The 16,500-nt window shown below is 31.8% G+C and overlaps 1 protein-coding gene across 8 annotated transcripts in view; it reads right to left on the minus strand.

Annotated features, from left to right (window-relative positions):
• Positions 1-282: 282 nt before the first annotated feature.
• Positions 283-16,500, minus strand: part of LOC143042677 (pericentriolar material 1 protein-like) — a 46,741-nt gene continuing 30,523 nt past the window's right edge. For 6 of the 8 annotated variants that reach the window (XM_076215104.1, XM_076215103.1, XM_076215102.1 and 3 more), the window contains 13 exons: positions 16,239-16,419; positions 14,612-14,846; positions 13,925-14,029; positions 12,759-12,950; positions 12,053-12,226; positions 10,484-10,716; positions 9,913-10,066; positions 8,848-9,009; positions 6,884-7,017; positions 6,029-6,263; positions 4,872-4,931; positions 3,579-3,699; positions 283-2,896 (listed from right to left, as the gene is read on the minus strand). In XM_076215104.1, the coding sequence (XP_076071219.1) occupies positions 2,877-2,896; positions 3,579-3,699; positions 4,872-4,931; positions 6,029-6,263; positions 6,884-7,017; positions 8,848-9,009; positions 9,913-10,066; positions 10,484-10,716; positions 12,053-12,226; positions 12,759-12,950; positions 13,925-14,029; positions 14,612-14,846; positions 16,239-16,419 (2,006 nt within the window). In that variant the 3' untranslated portion in view covers positions 283-2,876. Of the gene's footprint in view, positions 2,897-3,562; positions 3,700-4,871; positions 4,932-6,028; positions 6,264-6,883; positions 7,018-8,847; positions 9,010-9,912; positions 10,067-10,483; positions 10,717-12,052; positions 12,227-12,758; positions 12,951-13,924; positions 14,030-14,611; positions 14,847-16,238; positions 16,420-16,500 lie in introns of all 8 variants that reach the window. The other 2 variants (XM_076215101.1, XM_076215100.1) reach the window with 2 other exon arrangements.

Here is a 16,500-nt window from a genome sequence, read left to right on the forward strand (position 1 = left end):
TGAACATGTGGTCTAGAATAGATGTCATGACGAAAATCTCATTTTATATCCTGATATGCTGATAATTTTTCTTGTAAAAAAGTGTTCTCAATCTTCTTTACAACAAAATGCTATGAGTGTGTAGGTAAAGGTAACATCTGTGGTTAGCTTGCTTGCTAGCTGAACCGTTAAGTCATTAAGTTAGCTGTACTACCCTCTTTTAATGGTAGACTTGTATGACAGTTAACTACTAAGATATTGTAGGACCACAATACTACAAAAGGTGACCTTAAAAGCAACTACTTTTTTCTGTAGTGAAACTTTTTAATGAAGCTCAATGTATAATCACAACAAACTATAACACAAAACTTTAAAATTATGATCTGACAATGTAAAAAATAAACTATACATTGATTATAAATGTGGTTTGTGTATATAAATAACATTGGTCATACACATATAACAACTTGTGTTTACAACAATTTGATTAACTTTGATTAATCATTGATTTAAGAGATTAACAATGTCAATAATCACCGTTTCCTAAATGTAAAACATTTCCCATATCAAAAAGGTGGAAAGAAATATTCTGAACATATGCACTATCTTCAAGTGAAATAATACAATGAAAACAACTTAAACAAAAACTTTATAATATTTCAAGGCATTATTTAATTTCATACATGTACAAGAATTAATTAGATTTTCTTACTTATTCATTCCCCAAATGACATCCAATTTTTTTTTACTATATGTTTCAGTGTAGAAACTCAAAGGTAGAGATTTGAATCTTTACTCCATCAAATTTTGTGTTTGTACCTAGAATAGTTGTCTGGAAAGTTTTTTTTATTTATCTATTTTAATTGGTGGGAGTTTGGGTATGGGGTGGTATTATACCGCCCAAATTGGTTCAATTAGTTTTGTTGATTCCTTTTTCTCTTTTTCTTTTTACCAAATAATACCACCATATTTCTATTAACACTCTCATTTGAATTCACACCAAATTTCAACCTAAATAAAAATTCCAACCAACAACATTCAATTATTAGGTCCAACTTCACTAAATTATCAACCATCTTTGTAGCTACTGAAAATATGGTTTTAGATATACACTCTCAACCTAAAATCAATTTCAATTGATCTGATTGTTACTTGACATCTCATTCTGATGCTTAGTGTGAACAAGGCTGTCCATGTAGATCTGACCTCACAGCATTGAACAAATAAAAATATTCTAACATCATTTCTCATATAATACAACATTTTTTCTCTCTAGAAAAATTAAATTTCAATCAATTTGCCTTCACTATGAGACATAAATAGTATTCAAAAACATTTCATAGTCAGCAAAAGTTTACTCAAAAAATTTCTTAGAACAGCATTTGATATATACATTTTTGGTACATGTCTTAATATTCTATTTGATAATGTCAATATCTTGTTAATGAATTTCACTACAAAAAAACTCTTTTTGAAAGCTTGTAGACAATTTTTTTTAACATTAACTATTAACATTTAATTTTTTACTTGTTTTAATATTTCTAGAAACTTTAACTAACTTTTAAATGCAATGATACAGACAAAAGAGACAACTCTTGCACATACATAAATGGGCAACAATTTTTGCAAATTTGTTCCCATACAACCATTTTTTCAAGTAAAAAATCTATATCAATTCTAACATCTTAGATGTAATAAGAAAATGAATACTGTACAGACTTACAAAGCACTTATGTATAAGATGTACAAGAGATGTAATTATAATATGAATATGTCTATAAACAGCAAGAGTCCCATGAATGCAGTATAAACTTACAAAGCACGTATGTATAAGATGTACAAGAGATGTCATTAGAATATGTCTACGTCTTTTAACAGCAAGAGTTCCTTATGACAATATATTTCTTTCTATGGAGCCCTCAGAAGCCTTACCTCTTTAAATCTATAAAGCACTTATGTGTAAAATGTACAATTAAAGTCATGAGATAGATACATAATGGGACGTATTTTGATTTTTCATCATTACAGCTAATTTACTCAAGTATGTGCACAGAACAATGAGGTTAAAGTGACCTCTTTGCAAGATAAACCATCCAAAAAAAAATTATATTTTTTACTTGCTTTTAAGAGTAACAATAGTTTTTACAAGTCGTTTAAATCACAGAATATGTTACAACAGTATGACCAAGAAATCTGCCTCGTTATGTACAATAGCAATCTTTTAAGAAATTGTAGTTCACCTTACAAACGTCAAGTACACTTAATTTTAATGTTTTAAGTACACACTCAATTAGTTCAGCTGTAAGTGTCCGTCCTGGAAAACAACCAATGAATTAGGGCTATTCCCTGAAAAAAGTATATGCTTGATTGCATGGCACTTGAAATGTATAAATGGGTAGAGGAAGGTCAAAAATTACAAATTGTAAGCAAAGTAAAATGCATGTGTAGTGGTTATCACCATAAAAAGGTACCTCTCCCTCCCCCTCCCCATATATTGTTTTTCATTTTCTGGAATAGCCCTGATTATAATATTTACTAAATCTAAATAAAGATTTCTCTGGTAAATCCAATAACATCCATTTGGAAGAATTGCTCCCAAGAAAGATTTTAAAACAAATCAAATTGGATGCGTGAAATATGTGTACAGACTCGCAAGGAACCTTCACAAAAATCACTACCAAGATTCATTTTTAGAGCAAATCCTCATAGATAAATTATTCCTAACAAATTGACTTGTACATGTATGAACCTATCACATTACTTTAATTGTACATATCAAAATGGAATTCAGTAACTATATAATTAACATAATTTAACAGCTGTCTGATATGGTTGGTTTTCCTGGTCTACATCACACATTCTAAGGAATATAAATATATATCATCTGTATCTCTGTATTATTCCATCTTCAACTCATCTGCAAAACAAATTATTTAATCAGAAATTGAAAGGAAAAGGGAAAGTGCAGAAATAGAAAATTTAGTAATTTTTCCATTTAATAATAAGTAACACAACTCTGTGTAATAAGGCACACAAATTCATACTTTATTTGTCTTTGGTGGTCATAAGCTTTTGTAAGAGCTTCATTACATTAGACTTAGACAAACTAAAGTTTAGTGTAAATATAAGCAATGATTTTTTTATTCATTTTTACATATAGCTCAAAAATGGTGAAACCCAACTTTGAACTTCATCTGTGTTTGGTGGCAAGTTTATAAAAATTCCAGGTGGATAAAAATTTCTGAAAGCCAAATTTATAATGCTGTGGATTCATTTATTTTTGTGGAAAATCAATTTTGTATCTTCTTGGATATTTGATTTCATGGTTTTGCCATAGTATGCATAGAAAAAATGTGTTCTAAATAAAAAAAAAAAAATCAAACCTTTACTCATAAACAATTAATACAGAATCCACAGTATATAATTTCATTTAATTTTAACATGTTTTAATAAGGCTAAAGTTTGCCTATTCACATTTCTTTTTATTTGAGAATGGAAATGTAGCCTGATGTCTTAAAGACCTTGAAATTTTCTGGACGGTTTCAAACAAACCTTCCTGGTAGAGCATTTTGAGTGTCTTTACCTTGAAAATTATGTACCTGGTTCTTTAAGAAATAGTCCATCCCCTGCCAGTTCCTGTTCTGTTTCCATGGTAGCCAGAACAGCAGCAGTACCAGAGTTATTTACCTGTTCTTGTTGAACTAGTTGTTGAATACCACCCTGAAAGAAAAAAAAAAAACCATTAATGACTTTTAACTCAAAGTTGTCTTTTCCTTGGTTGCCATGGCGTGTGCTGTTGTTAGTATTTCACACTGATAAGACCCCTGCCTGACTTTAAATTTTAACATTTGATTTTGATTTTTTTACCTTTTGTCCATCTAGATTTTCTTTATATTTAGTCTGACACCAATTTCTAGGTAAACTACGAATTAAGGTGAATGTTTTTTGAGACAGAATTTTCTTATAATTTCCCAAAATGAAGATTTTACTATGCTTTTTTCAAAAATATAATAAAAAGTATGGGTCACCGTGCTATTTTTCAAGCTATGAGTCGTTGAAAATTGCCTAAATTTGGTTAGTTTGTTCATGAAAAAACACATAAGAGTGCATACAAAAAAATCTATGAGATAGAATTTTGAAATAAATTATGTGAAGATAGGTTTCATAATATGTTTTAAGAAAATAAAAAGAAAACATGGTGTCACCGAACTTGTTTTCTTGCCACAAGTAAAAATAAAAAATTTCCCTATTAGCCCAGTATAAATTTTGTACTAAAAGAGTTATCTCCCCTTAAATGGCTCATTTGAAAAAATGATTTTAAAAAACAAAAAGGTTGATATTTGTTAAAATACTTTGAATAATACAATAAATTAACAAGTTTTCTTTATATATATAAACTGTCTAACCATTAAATTGCAAATCTGCTTCCAAATTTGCTGATTTGGGCAATTAACTAGACCGATTTTGTACTGTGATTGTACAATCCAAGATGGCGGTATACCATGAATCTACCTTAAGATGTTCAAAGAAGTGCCAATGATCAAATATGAACGTTTGTATGCCAACCACAAAATCAAATATTCACTAAAATTCAATTCCTTCATCCAAGAAAATTGGTAATCAAGGAATTAAAGGATCCACAGTTTATTGGGAAATAACGCAACTTGTTCTTTTAACTATCTGAAAAACAAATGTTAATTTTTGAGTGAAATCATCAAATTTAAAGTGATATGTCTATGGTCATCTACATCTTTTATAGATTTCACTATCATGAAGGTGTTATATTAACACTTAATCAAGCTAACAAACAGACTGATAAGGATAATTGAGTTTCTTTTTGTTTTACTTTTCTTTTTGTCTTTTATAATAGTGAATTAACTAAAGTATAGTACCTGACAGATATCTAGTGATGGTGGAAGGTCATCAATTGTAATTTCTCCATTCATTAAAACCTGAAATAAAAATGAAATTTGAGCATTGTAATATTCTATGGGAAGTACATTTATGCTGAATGAAGTTTTAACAAATGATATCGGATATGTTCCTTACGTCGTAACTACAATCCCCTTCCCTTTCATGAATGTGACCTACCGAATTAGACTATTTACCGGATTTGTTATCACATAAGCAACACGACGGGTGCCGCATGTGGAGCAGGATCTGCTTACCCTTCCGGAGCACCTGAGATCACCCCTAGTTTTTTGGTGGGGTTCGTGTTGTTTATTCTTTAGTTTTCTATGTTGTGTCGTGTGTGCCGTTGTTTGTTTGTCTTTTTCATTTTTAGCCATGGCGTTGTCAGTTTGTTTTAGATTTATGAGTTTGACTGTCCCTTTGGTATCTTTCGTCCCTCTTTTTTAACATATTTTTTAATAACACACTAAACCATTAGTAGGTAATATTAAATTTTCAGCTTTAATAGCCACAAAAGTAACAAATTTCCAATTAGATGTCAAAACTATGAAATTAAGGTGGTACCCAACACTTTCACTAAAATTAATTTGGCTCGTTTAATTTTCATAAAATTTTGACAATGTCTTAACTTTGACCCTTTAACAAAAATATAAAAATTTCAAAAATGTTGAACCAACGGTTTTGTCAGAAAAATTACACTGGTTATATAGTAGTTTGACAAACACCAATTTTGATCATTGAGAAGCTTAATATTCCCTTTACAACACAACGTAATTAAAACGTTAAGCTGAATTTACAGAGTTATCTCCCTGTAGTGTTAGGTACCACCTTAAGTATCAATGGCAATACCATTTTTGGTCAATACCCTACAATCAACACCAACAATATAATCCATTCACAGTATTTGTCCTCCTTGTTTGACATGAACCCTACATCCAGTATTCACTCTGAACCACATGCCCAACAGTCCAGGCTTGTAAATTTGCTCTCAGGCCTGTAAAAATCATCTCTACAGGCCAACAGAATCTAACTTAAATTTTCCAAAAATTGAGTTTTGGACCTAACAATTTAAAAGTTTATTGCGAAGACTGTACATCTCCTTTTTTGTTTTGAGCAAGTATCATTTATAATAACTAACCTCTCCATTACACTGCGTCTCTGATGACTTGCAGTCTTTTGATGTATTGGCTCCTTGGTCTGCGTCTTCCTTACTGATCTTGACAAACGAATCTTCATCAGGCATTCCGTCAGTGGTCCCGTCATCATTGTCAAGTGACCTTTCCATCATGGCGTCCCGCGACACAGCTGTCTCTGATGGATCATCAGCACTCTGGGATTCTGATGCATCCTCGTCATCTTCATCACTGCCGATTCTATAAATAGATTTGATAAAGATTTTTATGAACAACATTCAAATTTAAACACATTACCCTAACAAAGGAAAGCATTTTACACATTCATTTCTTTTACTTTTAAATCTTACATAGTGCACAAAAATCTATTTTCTGTTGATGTAACTTTTGTGGGTTTTTTACCTTTCTGATGAACAGAAATAGAATGTTGTATCAAAACAGTCTTCAAGTTCCCCATTTATTTTTTCAATTGTTGCAATACAACAGCATAGGCTTGAGTGTGTGTATTCATGTCTTTTTTTCCTGTACTGTTCATTTTAGAATGTTCAACTCTCCAGCCAGTACCTGATATGACTCGATGCAAAACGTCTTGAAATGGCTATCTCTCACCAACCTAACTGAACCTTTCTTGATGTTAGAAAAACAGTTGTCAAAATTCTAGGTTTTCCTAACGTCTCGCTTCTTGTTGTTTTGTGTTATCTCATGTCCAAATTTTTTTTTTCCGGCTTTGAAAAGAAGGGTCGAAACCCTGACAATAACAGTACATTGGAAATGGTTCAGCTATATTTTGTCAGGGATAGAGTAACTTATGATTTGTTTTGTTACTGACATAGCAATCTCTATTTACAGTGACCCAGTACCTTGTGAATGGTTTAGTTTCTGACACAGCCAGCTCTATCTGTACTGGAGATCTTTTATATGGAGATTCAGTGTCCTCGTCTTTGTCTTCAGAATCTTTTACTTGTACCTCATTAGCAAAGTCATCATCTCGGCTCTGTATAAAACAAAATTTCACTCATTTAATTTAATTTTTTATTGTCTGGACCAGTGTTCTCCCCAGAAATTTTGGATAGCATCACATTTTGCGTAAAAAAAATAACTGTATTTTTTTTAATGTCGTTTGTCGCGTCGTGTTGATACTCTATTTCCTTTATATGTTTTAGTTTATATTGTTCAATTCATAACTGAGAATACAATTAAACTATAACCACAAAAACAGTTGTTTCAGTTTATGTTTTCTTTATTCATTTATTGTTACAGAATTATTTATGTGGTTTCAGTTACCCAACAGTAAGTCAAATGAATGAATGGTTCATTATAGATCAACCTGTTTATATACAAAACTAAATATCTAGTACACAAAATTAACTATTTTTATATTATATCAAGTAAAGATAAAGTAGCAAAAGTAGCAAAAAAAATCAATTTAAAAACTTTTTTATCAGGTTTATGAAATTAATTGTTTCATGGCACTCAATAAATTAGTCCCAGTTGTTTCTTATCTTTACATCAAAATGATATGTATTTTTAACAAAGTTATCTAACAAATAGTCTATTAATGCGTAGTTTTCTCTATTGGTATATTTTTTCTGTCTACTGTCCATCTGTTGTCATTATCATGAAAATGCGGATTTTTGTCATATCTGGTCCGGTTCCGATCCGCAGTTTACACAAAAATGTGCAATGGCGGCCGTAGAAAAATTTACGAAAATGAGTCCGAGAATAAACATTGTTTGACAAGAGATTGTGAATGAATAAGACGCTTTTAATGCATTAAATGGATTAGAAATAGACTTAAGCCAATTATGATAACTTTTTAAAGAAGTATTAAACTTAGTTTAGCTCTAAACCAAAATTCTCGCTCTCGTATTACCTGAAGAGAAAGAAAGTAATTTTTGGAGAGATGCACAAATAAAGGACCTTTTTAAAAAAAAATTAAAATCGTTTCAATCTTTGAAATTTCGTCTTACAAAACGTAGATTTCGAAATGTTTTGTGATTGCATTTTTCCATGTCGAAATTGGTGATTGCAGACACGTGGTATTAGTCATGTCACAAGTGTCAGCTTGGGATATTCGCATCCAAACAGTTATCACCCTGAGGGCATTAACACCTAGCTATTTAATCTCTTAATTGCCTTTAGTGTCCGACTTAAAGGGATTACAATTAAAGGTGATATAATTTTTATGATCATAATCGATAATAGATGAAAGTTCAAAATTGAGGACAAGTAAAATAGCATCTTCAAAATAATTATAGCGTCGCGGGAATTATTATAGCATCACGGTGAAAAAATATAGCGTCGCGGTACCGCGACGCTAAAACGGCCTGGGGAGAACACTGCTGGACAATTTAAAGTTTGACATATTGTATAGACACTGATTGTGAATTACACATAATAAGTACAGCAGTGATTGCCAAACATGTTGGACAGTAAATCAAATAATTTTGTCTGTGGAATGCTTTCTCATTAGTGTAAAAAAAACTGTATTTGATTATCATTAAAACAATAAAGGTGACAATTGATAATGCTGCATGCACTGACTTTTGTGACAACTAAATTTTTAAAATCAAACTACATGTAGTTGAATTCAATTGGTTATCAATGCAAATATGTGGTAGAATTTTTATATTCAAACATGTCAACAATAAAACTTCAATTCATTGTCCTCTATTACAAATTAACAAGAATTGAAGATTATTCAAAGGGAAGTAATCTTATCTAAGAAAATGACATTAAACATGTTAAAGTCAACAAGTCATTTAAAAATTTTGATCAGTTATGATTGAAAACTATGTAAATCTGAGATAACTTGAACTCTGACCTTGCCTAGCTCCTCCTCCTCATTTTCTACCATCTTGATAGAGGTATTGATGGCTTGTTCCTCAGCAGTAGAGGAAGTAGTTTCTGTATCTGATTCCTGAGTCTGATCTGTTTCTTCTTCTTCATCATCCTCCTCATCATCATCCTGTTCAACTTCTTGTGTCTAAAAATAGAAAAATATGACTTGATACAAAATAAATTCTTACTTGTTTGGTAATACTATTATCAAACATGCAATGAATTTGCTCAAATGTTTTCCACTGTTTTGTAACGAGGCATTTAAAAAGTCTGAAGAGTTAAGGTGGTACATAACACTACGGGGAGATAACTCTGTAAAATCAGCTAAACATTCTAATAACGTTGTGTTGTTAAGGGAATATTAAGCTGCTCAATGATTAAAATTAGTGTTTGTCAAACTGCTTAATAACCAGTGTAATTTTTCTGATAAATTGCTTGGTTCAAATTTCAGGAATTTTTTATATTTTTGTCAAAGGTTCAAAGTAAATACTTTTCAAAATTTTTATGAAAATTAAACAAGCCAAACTAATTTTAGTGAAGGTGAATGTGGAAAAACTGCAGAAATGCAATGCCGAGATATTTAAAAATTTTACATTCATGGGGAATCATGATGTGCTTGCATGGGTGCCACATATGGAGCAGGTTCCACTCAAGCATCAGGAGAACTTGAGATACCCCCAAGTTTTTAGTGTGGTTCTTATTGCTCAGTTTTTATTTTTCTTTGTTGTATTGTGTGCTTTGATGTGTCTGTTGGTCTCTTTTTTAGCCATGGTGTTTGTTATCAGTTTATTTTTCAACTAATATGAGTTTGAATATCCCTCTGGTATTTTTCGCCTCTATTTTGCATTCAATTGAGTTAAGTATATGTGCTGTATGTTTTACTCCTCAAATTGCCTGTCTTGAGATATTTAGTGTACAAAATTGAGTATTCAGGTATCAGATCAAATAACTCTCTAGAGAGAAAAACTTCTACAAATCAGGAATTTTACAGGTCTGAAACAGTAGTGACGGATAAAAACAAACTGAGGGATTTGAGAACAAAATATACCTGTGTCCCTGATGATTTGAATGGAGAAGTCTGCTGTGATTGGTCAGATGTTGAGGGAACATCCACAATTCCTTGCATCAATTTGAAGAAAGCCAACTCATTAAATAAAACTTCTGACATGTCTACTAACAAATCTTCACCGCAATCTCTCATTCTGTAATATATGTTCAAATGATTAAAAGGTGGACACACACAAATGTCATTTGAATCAAAATGAAAGAAGCTAATTCATTGAAAAAAAATTCTGACAAAGTCATGCAGAATATTTAAGAATACCATTCCATAGAATAAATTTTTCAAGAATACAGAATCCATGGCAAAAACAACAATTTGTTAAAACTATTCTCATGCAAACACAAACCTTATATAATAATGACAAGATTAAATGTTTATTTTTTTCCTATGGGTGATTCCATTGGTTGAATAATCCATGTCACTACAATAAAGATATAAAGGTCGAACAAATCAACATTTATGCGAAAATGATATAAAGTAATCTAACATCTACAAATCAACAACTTACAATGTACTTAAAAATCATGTCAATTCTATAAATAAAAAAGTAACTTACTTCCTGCCTTCAAACTTTGACAGAGTATCCTGCAGTGATGATCCCAACTGGGTATGGTAGAACCTGGAGTACTGACTCCCATCACGTTGTCGTGTCAATGAAAGAACTAATCTCTTGATGTACGTCAGTAGTTCTGAGGAGCACACGTTATCCATGTGTTGTTTGATCACGGGTATGATTTCTGTCATAATGCTTTTAATCTGGCGATCCACCTGCTGGGTGTCTATCTTGGGCTGTAATGATATATGCAAGAGTTCAAAAATTAGAATGATAACTATAATTTTTTCCTGCAATTTTACATCTTTCTGTTGATTTCATTGCTATATTACATATTGAGAATGAATAAATTGTCCATATCTACTAATATTGCAATACAAAGAAGTATTTTTCCTGTACATTTAAAGTTTCAATCAAAAATTCAATTTTTAAAATATCAAAAGCTTACAAAATTGTAAAATTAAGAATGGAAATGGGGAATGTGTCAATGAGACAACACCCCGACCAAAGAGAATAACACAGCCAAATGCCACTGATGGGTCTTCAACAAGAAAATCCTGTACTTTGAGGGTGGGAGCATGTGCTTTTTATCATCTTTATCCTTGTGAAATTCTTCTCATCATTCTTATCTTTTTACATAAAAATTTCATGACAAATGTCTTTCTAAAGTAGTTGAGGCTTTACAAATATATATCATTATCTGAACTAAATATTTGAGGTCCTATTTGATCTTATATCACAAAACTAGATTCCTGTTCCCTCTATTAATTCTAGAAAAAAATCAAAAATGCACAGACTGGGCGTATTATCTTGAGTGAATTAGTGCAGGTCTAGGTTAAGAGTGTGAAAAACATCATGCAAAACATGCAAGTTTTTGACCGAGCAGCAGCATTTGTAATGAAAAAATATAGATATCAACATTTTTAAACCTGCAAACTGAGAAAAGCTTCATATGTTGTAGAACAGATTGTTCTTTAGAATAAAATATCTTATCTTTTGCATGAAGATTATTAATGATAAATATTCAAGTTCTTCATATACATGTACAACCAATTCATTCTTTGGCAATTAAAACCTTTACAAACCCATTGTATAGAAAAAATTTAATCAACGTGGTTGCCTATGATCTCAGAAGATGATTGGATTAGTTACGGGTCATAACCTTTATCAACTTACTGGATGATTGAAATATTCTAAACAGGTATTAATAAAATTGACAACTTTGTGAAATTGAAGGCACTCATACAGATTTTCGTTTAACAAAAAATTAAAAGTAATTTTTAATCATCAGAGAAACAGATTCTTATGTTCAAGCAGTTAGTGATTATGTATTATCAGATTTATCTAAATAAATAAATAAATTTTATCGCAAGGCTCAATCAATTATAAAGAAGCAATGTATTAAAGGAAACAATTAGCTATAGGGAGCGAGAGACACATGCTTAATACTATCTGATTACCTGTTAAAATCATTAAGGTGACAGAGTAAAAAGCTGTGCATGTTGTCTGTTAACTTCAAACTGGTGAGTAACAGTGAGAGTGCAACATGCCTAGAATATTAACCCTTGTTACCTGTTGACTTACTGATAGTGATGATACAGAACTTTCTTTATCACTTCCCTGGTCGACAGCAGAACTACTGTATTGTTCTGACAGCTCACGATTCTGTCGTGCACTCTCTAAACTCTTCACCTTGGCCTCTTCTGATGCCATCTTCTTTTCACATTCTCTCATTTTCTGTAATGCCTGTAGATTGAAAATATATTAATTTAATATGATGTGATAAAATACATACATGTACATATGGAAAGTAAAACATAACTGAATATATATTGCAAACTCATGATTCTACATTTTGTCAACTAGATATAAGAAGATGTGGTACGAGTGCCAATGCCAAACATCCAACTGTTGATTTTTATTGTATTAAGCACTGCAAAAGTTCATGCATTTCTAAGACTGTCTACAACATCTTTACTCTAAATTTGTTATATGGGGAAACACAAGTTGTTTAATAGATGTAATGGCTTTGAACTAGCTTTCAGTAACTGTGAGTGTTCTTGTTTTTTCATTTAAATTATTAACTTTTTTTTTTTACTTTTTTTTCCAGAAGAATGCTTTTACTACTTTATTTTTCTGTACAGCAACCCTTTCCTCATAAAAAAATATCAGATAAGTCTTAACTGGTCACTTATTATTACTGTTAGTAAAACAGTAACTTTAGGAATGAATTTGCAGATAGACAGAAATATGAATAACCTTTATTCAATTGACTTACTTTATTTAAGTTAATAGCAGTATCACCAAGGGAATCCTGTGCAAATGGGTTCTCCCAGTAACTGTTAGACGGTGTTGACAGGGAGCTGTCATTGTCAGCGTTCTCTATGTAATCAAAAGCATCATTGGCTATAGATCCTCCCCGTAATAACATGTTATTCTGTAACTGTGTTCGTCGTCCCTGGGGAACATCCTGTAACAGGCATACATGTAAATGATTTAAAGTATTATCTACATTAAAGCCAAAATTATTCTGAGACAATCATTCATTTCTTCATAAATGCTAAAAAAATTCAACTGACCATGAGTTATTCCCCTTTATTGGGTTAAAAACTGTGAAGATGAGTGCTATTCAAGAATTAACTTTTTGGGCATTGGATGCACAATATTTAGACTCCACTTACAATGTAAAATGTTCATTTTAATTAGAATAAATACATATTTCTAAGGAAAATGCAATCACTCAATTTTTTTTCAATCAAATATAACAAGAGTTATCTCCCATTGGCAGAATTTTGAAAATACTGTATGATCTAAATAACACTTGGTTCAGTTGACAACTACTAATAATGTAAAATGTTCGTTTTAATAATAATTAATACATATTTCTAAGGAAAATGCAATCTCTCAAATTATTTTTTAATCAAATAGAACAAGAGTTATCTCCCATTGGCAAAATTTTGAAAATACTGTATGATCTAAATAACACTTGGTTCAGTTGACAACTACTAATAATGTACATGTAAAATGTTCATTCTAACTAGAATTATTTCATATTTTTAAGGAAAATACAATCACTAAATTTTGTTTCAATCAAATAGAACCAGTTATCTCCCATTGGCAGAATTTTCAGATGGTCTAAATAACACTTGGTTCAGTTGATAATCACTATTTAGTGATCAAAACAGAATTTTCTGCACAATGTAATAAATCAGTTGAAGAAAAAAATAAATAAGAGTATTTAATTTAGGGCTATTCCAGAAAAAAATGTATGGGGGGGTTGGAAGGCACATTGTATTAATAATACATGGGTGATGGGTATCAGAGCAACTTTTCACACTATAATGCACTATAATTCTCAATTACAATTGTCTGGGTGGCGGGTGCTGACAAAAACTGCCTACCAACCCCCCCCCCCCATACATTTTTTTCTGGAAAAGCCCTTACCGCAATTTCATCCATATCTGTTGTAACAATACTTTCACTGGGTGTAGAGTCGTCTGTATCAGATCCTTGATTGATAGCATCTGTGTTTATCCAGGCTGGAGCTGGCTGTAATTAAAATATACAACAATTAAATGTAAAAACAAATCTTTAGACTATTCATTTAACTAGAAAACATGCAGTATTGGTAAAATTTGTACATTTAAGGAGGTAGACCTAGGTTAAGGGAAATAACTCTTAAAATCATCAGTACGTTTGTGTCAACCATTTTCAAAAATATATTCTAAGCTTCTAGGTTACATAGATTATTTTCAATCTGTTTCAGGTAAATGCTTAAAATACATTGATGAACTTGACTTTTACAAACACTTAACTGATTTAAAGAGTTATCTCCCTGAACCAAGGTCTACCCCCTTAAGTCCACAGAAATCGATAAATTTTTCATGAAAAAAGTATAAATTGATGATCTACACCTGAAATTTCATGGTCAAATGATAATGCAATCATAGATCTTGTGGCAGCATTCTTAAAAGATTATAATTGTTAACTCCTCATTGAACTGATCATATTTTCATGAAAATGGTAAATATAATTGAGTCTCAACCTTCACATGCATTTTCTCTCATTTATCCAACTTTATTCTAAATGTTCCTATTCATTAAAGGTGAAATACTCCTTTAATAAACTTACTGCAGTAACCGATGTATCGTTATTTTGTTCTGTGAGGAACTTTGACCCCACATCCCTGATGGCATACAAAGCTCTTTGTCTAAGGTAATCTGTGTTTAATTTCTGTAATTCTCGAAACAATTCTATGAGGAAATGTGGTCGGTTTTCATTCTGTGATATTAAAGTAGCTACTTCAGCATATATACCCTCTCTCAGTGCTTCAAATAAGGATAAATCTACTCCATCTTCTGAATCTCTGAAATAAATAAAGAAGATTTTTTTTTTTTCATTGACTGATATTGAATAAAATATGCAAAACTAGAACAAGTCTACTCAATCGTCTGATTTTATGTAATAAAGAAGAAAAGTGATTTCTATTGATTTATCAGAAATAGATAAACAAAAGTTTATGTTGTTTTGCTAAGTATACATGAGGGGAAATGCCAAAACCATCAAACTCAAACCTGTATTTTAAGAAATTTTTTAAAACTGCGTTTGATGATTAAATAAAGTTATTTATGAAGTTGTATTGAGTAAACCCCTTTCATTCTAGTTCTGATCAACCACAGCTATGGTCATGACTAAAAACAGAGTTCTCAAAAAGTGGAGGTCCAAACCTTTGTTTTTCAAAGGACCAACACATTTTTGGTATTTTACAAGAGAAAATTATAGTGAAGACCAGTACATTTTCTTCCAGACCACCTCGAAAAGAAAGATTTAGAGAACTCTGTTAAAAAGTCAATTGCAGAAAAGTAAGTTTGAATTCAAAGGCATTTTTGGTTCAATTCTATTTGTGAGATAATAGCGTTTTCACAAGAGAATAAACAAGTGAAACTGCGAGCTACTGCTCACTGATGATACCCCCGCCGCAAGTGGATAATATTAATAGTGTAAAAATATGCAAGTGTTCGGTAAACAGGAAGTTGTCGAGTGATGAATCTGAAAACGCATCACACGGCATAGCTGACTTATATAAATCCTGAAACCAAATTTCAGAAATCCTTGTATTGTAGTTCCTGAGAAAAATGTGACGAAAATTTTCAACTTGGCTATCATGTGTAAAATCATACAAGTGTTCGGTAAACAGGAAGTTGTCGAGTGATGAATCTGAAAACGCATCACACGGTATAGCTGACTTATATAAATCCTGAAACCAAATTTCAGAAATCCTTGTTTTGTAGTTCCTGAGAAAAATGTGACGAAAATTTTCAACTTGGCTATAATGTGTAAAATCAGACAAGTGTTCGGTAAACAGGAAGTTGTCAAGTGATGAATCTGAAAACGCATCACACGGTATGGCTGACATATATAAATGTTGATACCAAATTACAGAAAGGGTGGATGTGTAGTTCCTGAGAAAAATGTGACGAAAGTTTCATGGGACGGACTGACTGACGGACGGACTGACGGACGGACTGACGGACTGATGGACGGACTGACGGACGGACTGACGGACAGACAGAGGTAAAACAGTATACCCCCCCCTTTTTTAAAGCGGGGGTATAAAAACAGTATACCCCCCCTTTTTTAAAGCGGGGGTATAATTAGGTAAAGATGAACTATGAATGAAGATATTTAACTAAATACAGATATCCTTTTTTCTCTAGATCTGAAACATGTCTCACTTATGCCAGCACTTAGTTCTTACCTAGTATCTTTACCAGGACTCTCCTGTGCTTGTGACATAGTACTAGCAATGCTGATATTTTCCCTGAAGCCTGCCCCACTGATTCCAGCACTAAGGCCTGGTCTATACATATCTTCTAGCAGCTGCCGAGCTCTCAAGGACAGACCTTGTCTTCTGGCTTCTTCTTCTCTATCTGGTCTCTCTACAAAATAAAAAATGACTTTTATTCAAGTTTCACTGATGATCTTTTGTAGACGAAAGTGTGTCTTGCACAAATACAAAA

Source organism: Mytilus galloprovincialis, chromosome 8 (genome assembly GCF_965363235.1).
Source record: "Mytilus galloprovincialis chromosome 8, xbMytGall1.hap1.1, whole genome shotgun sequence".
Lineage (NCBI taxonomy): Eukaryota > Metazoa > Mollusca > Bivalvia > Mytilida > Mytilidae > Mytilus > Mytilus galloprovincialis.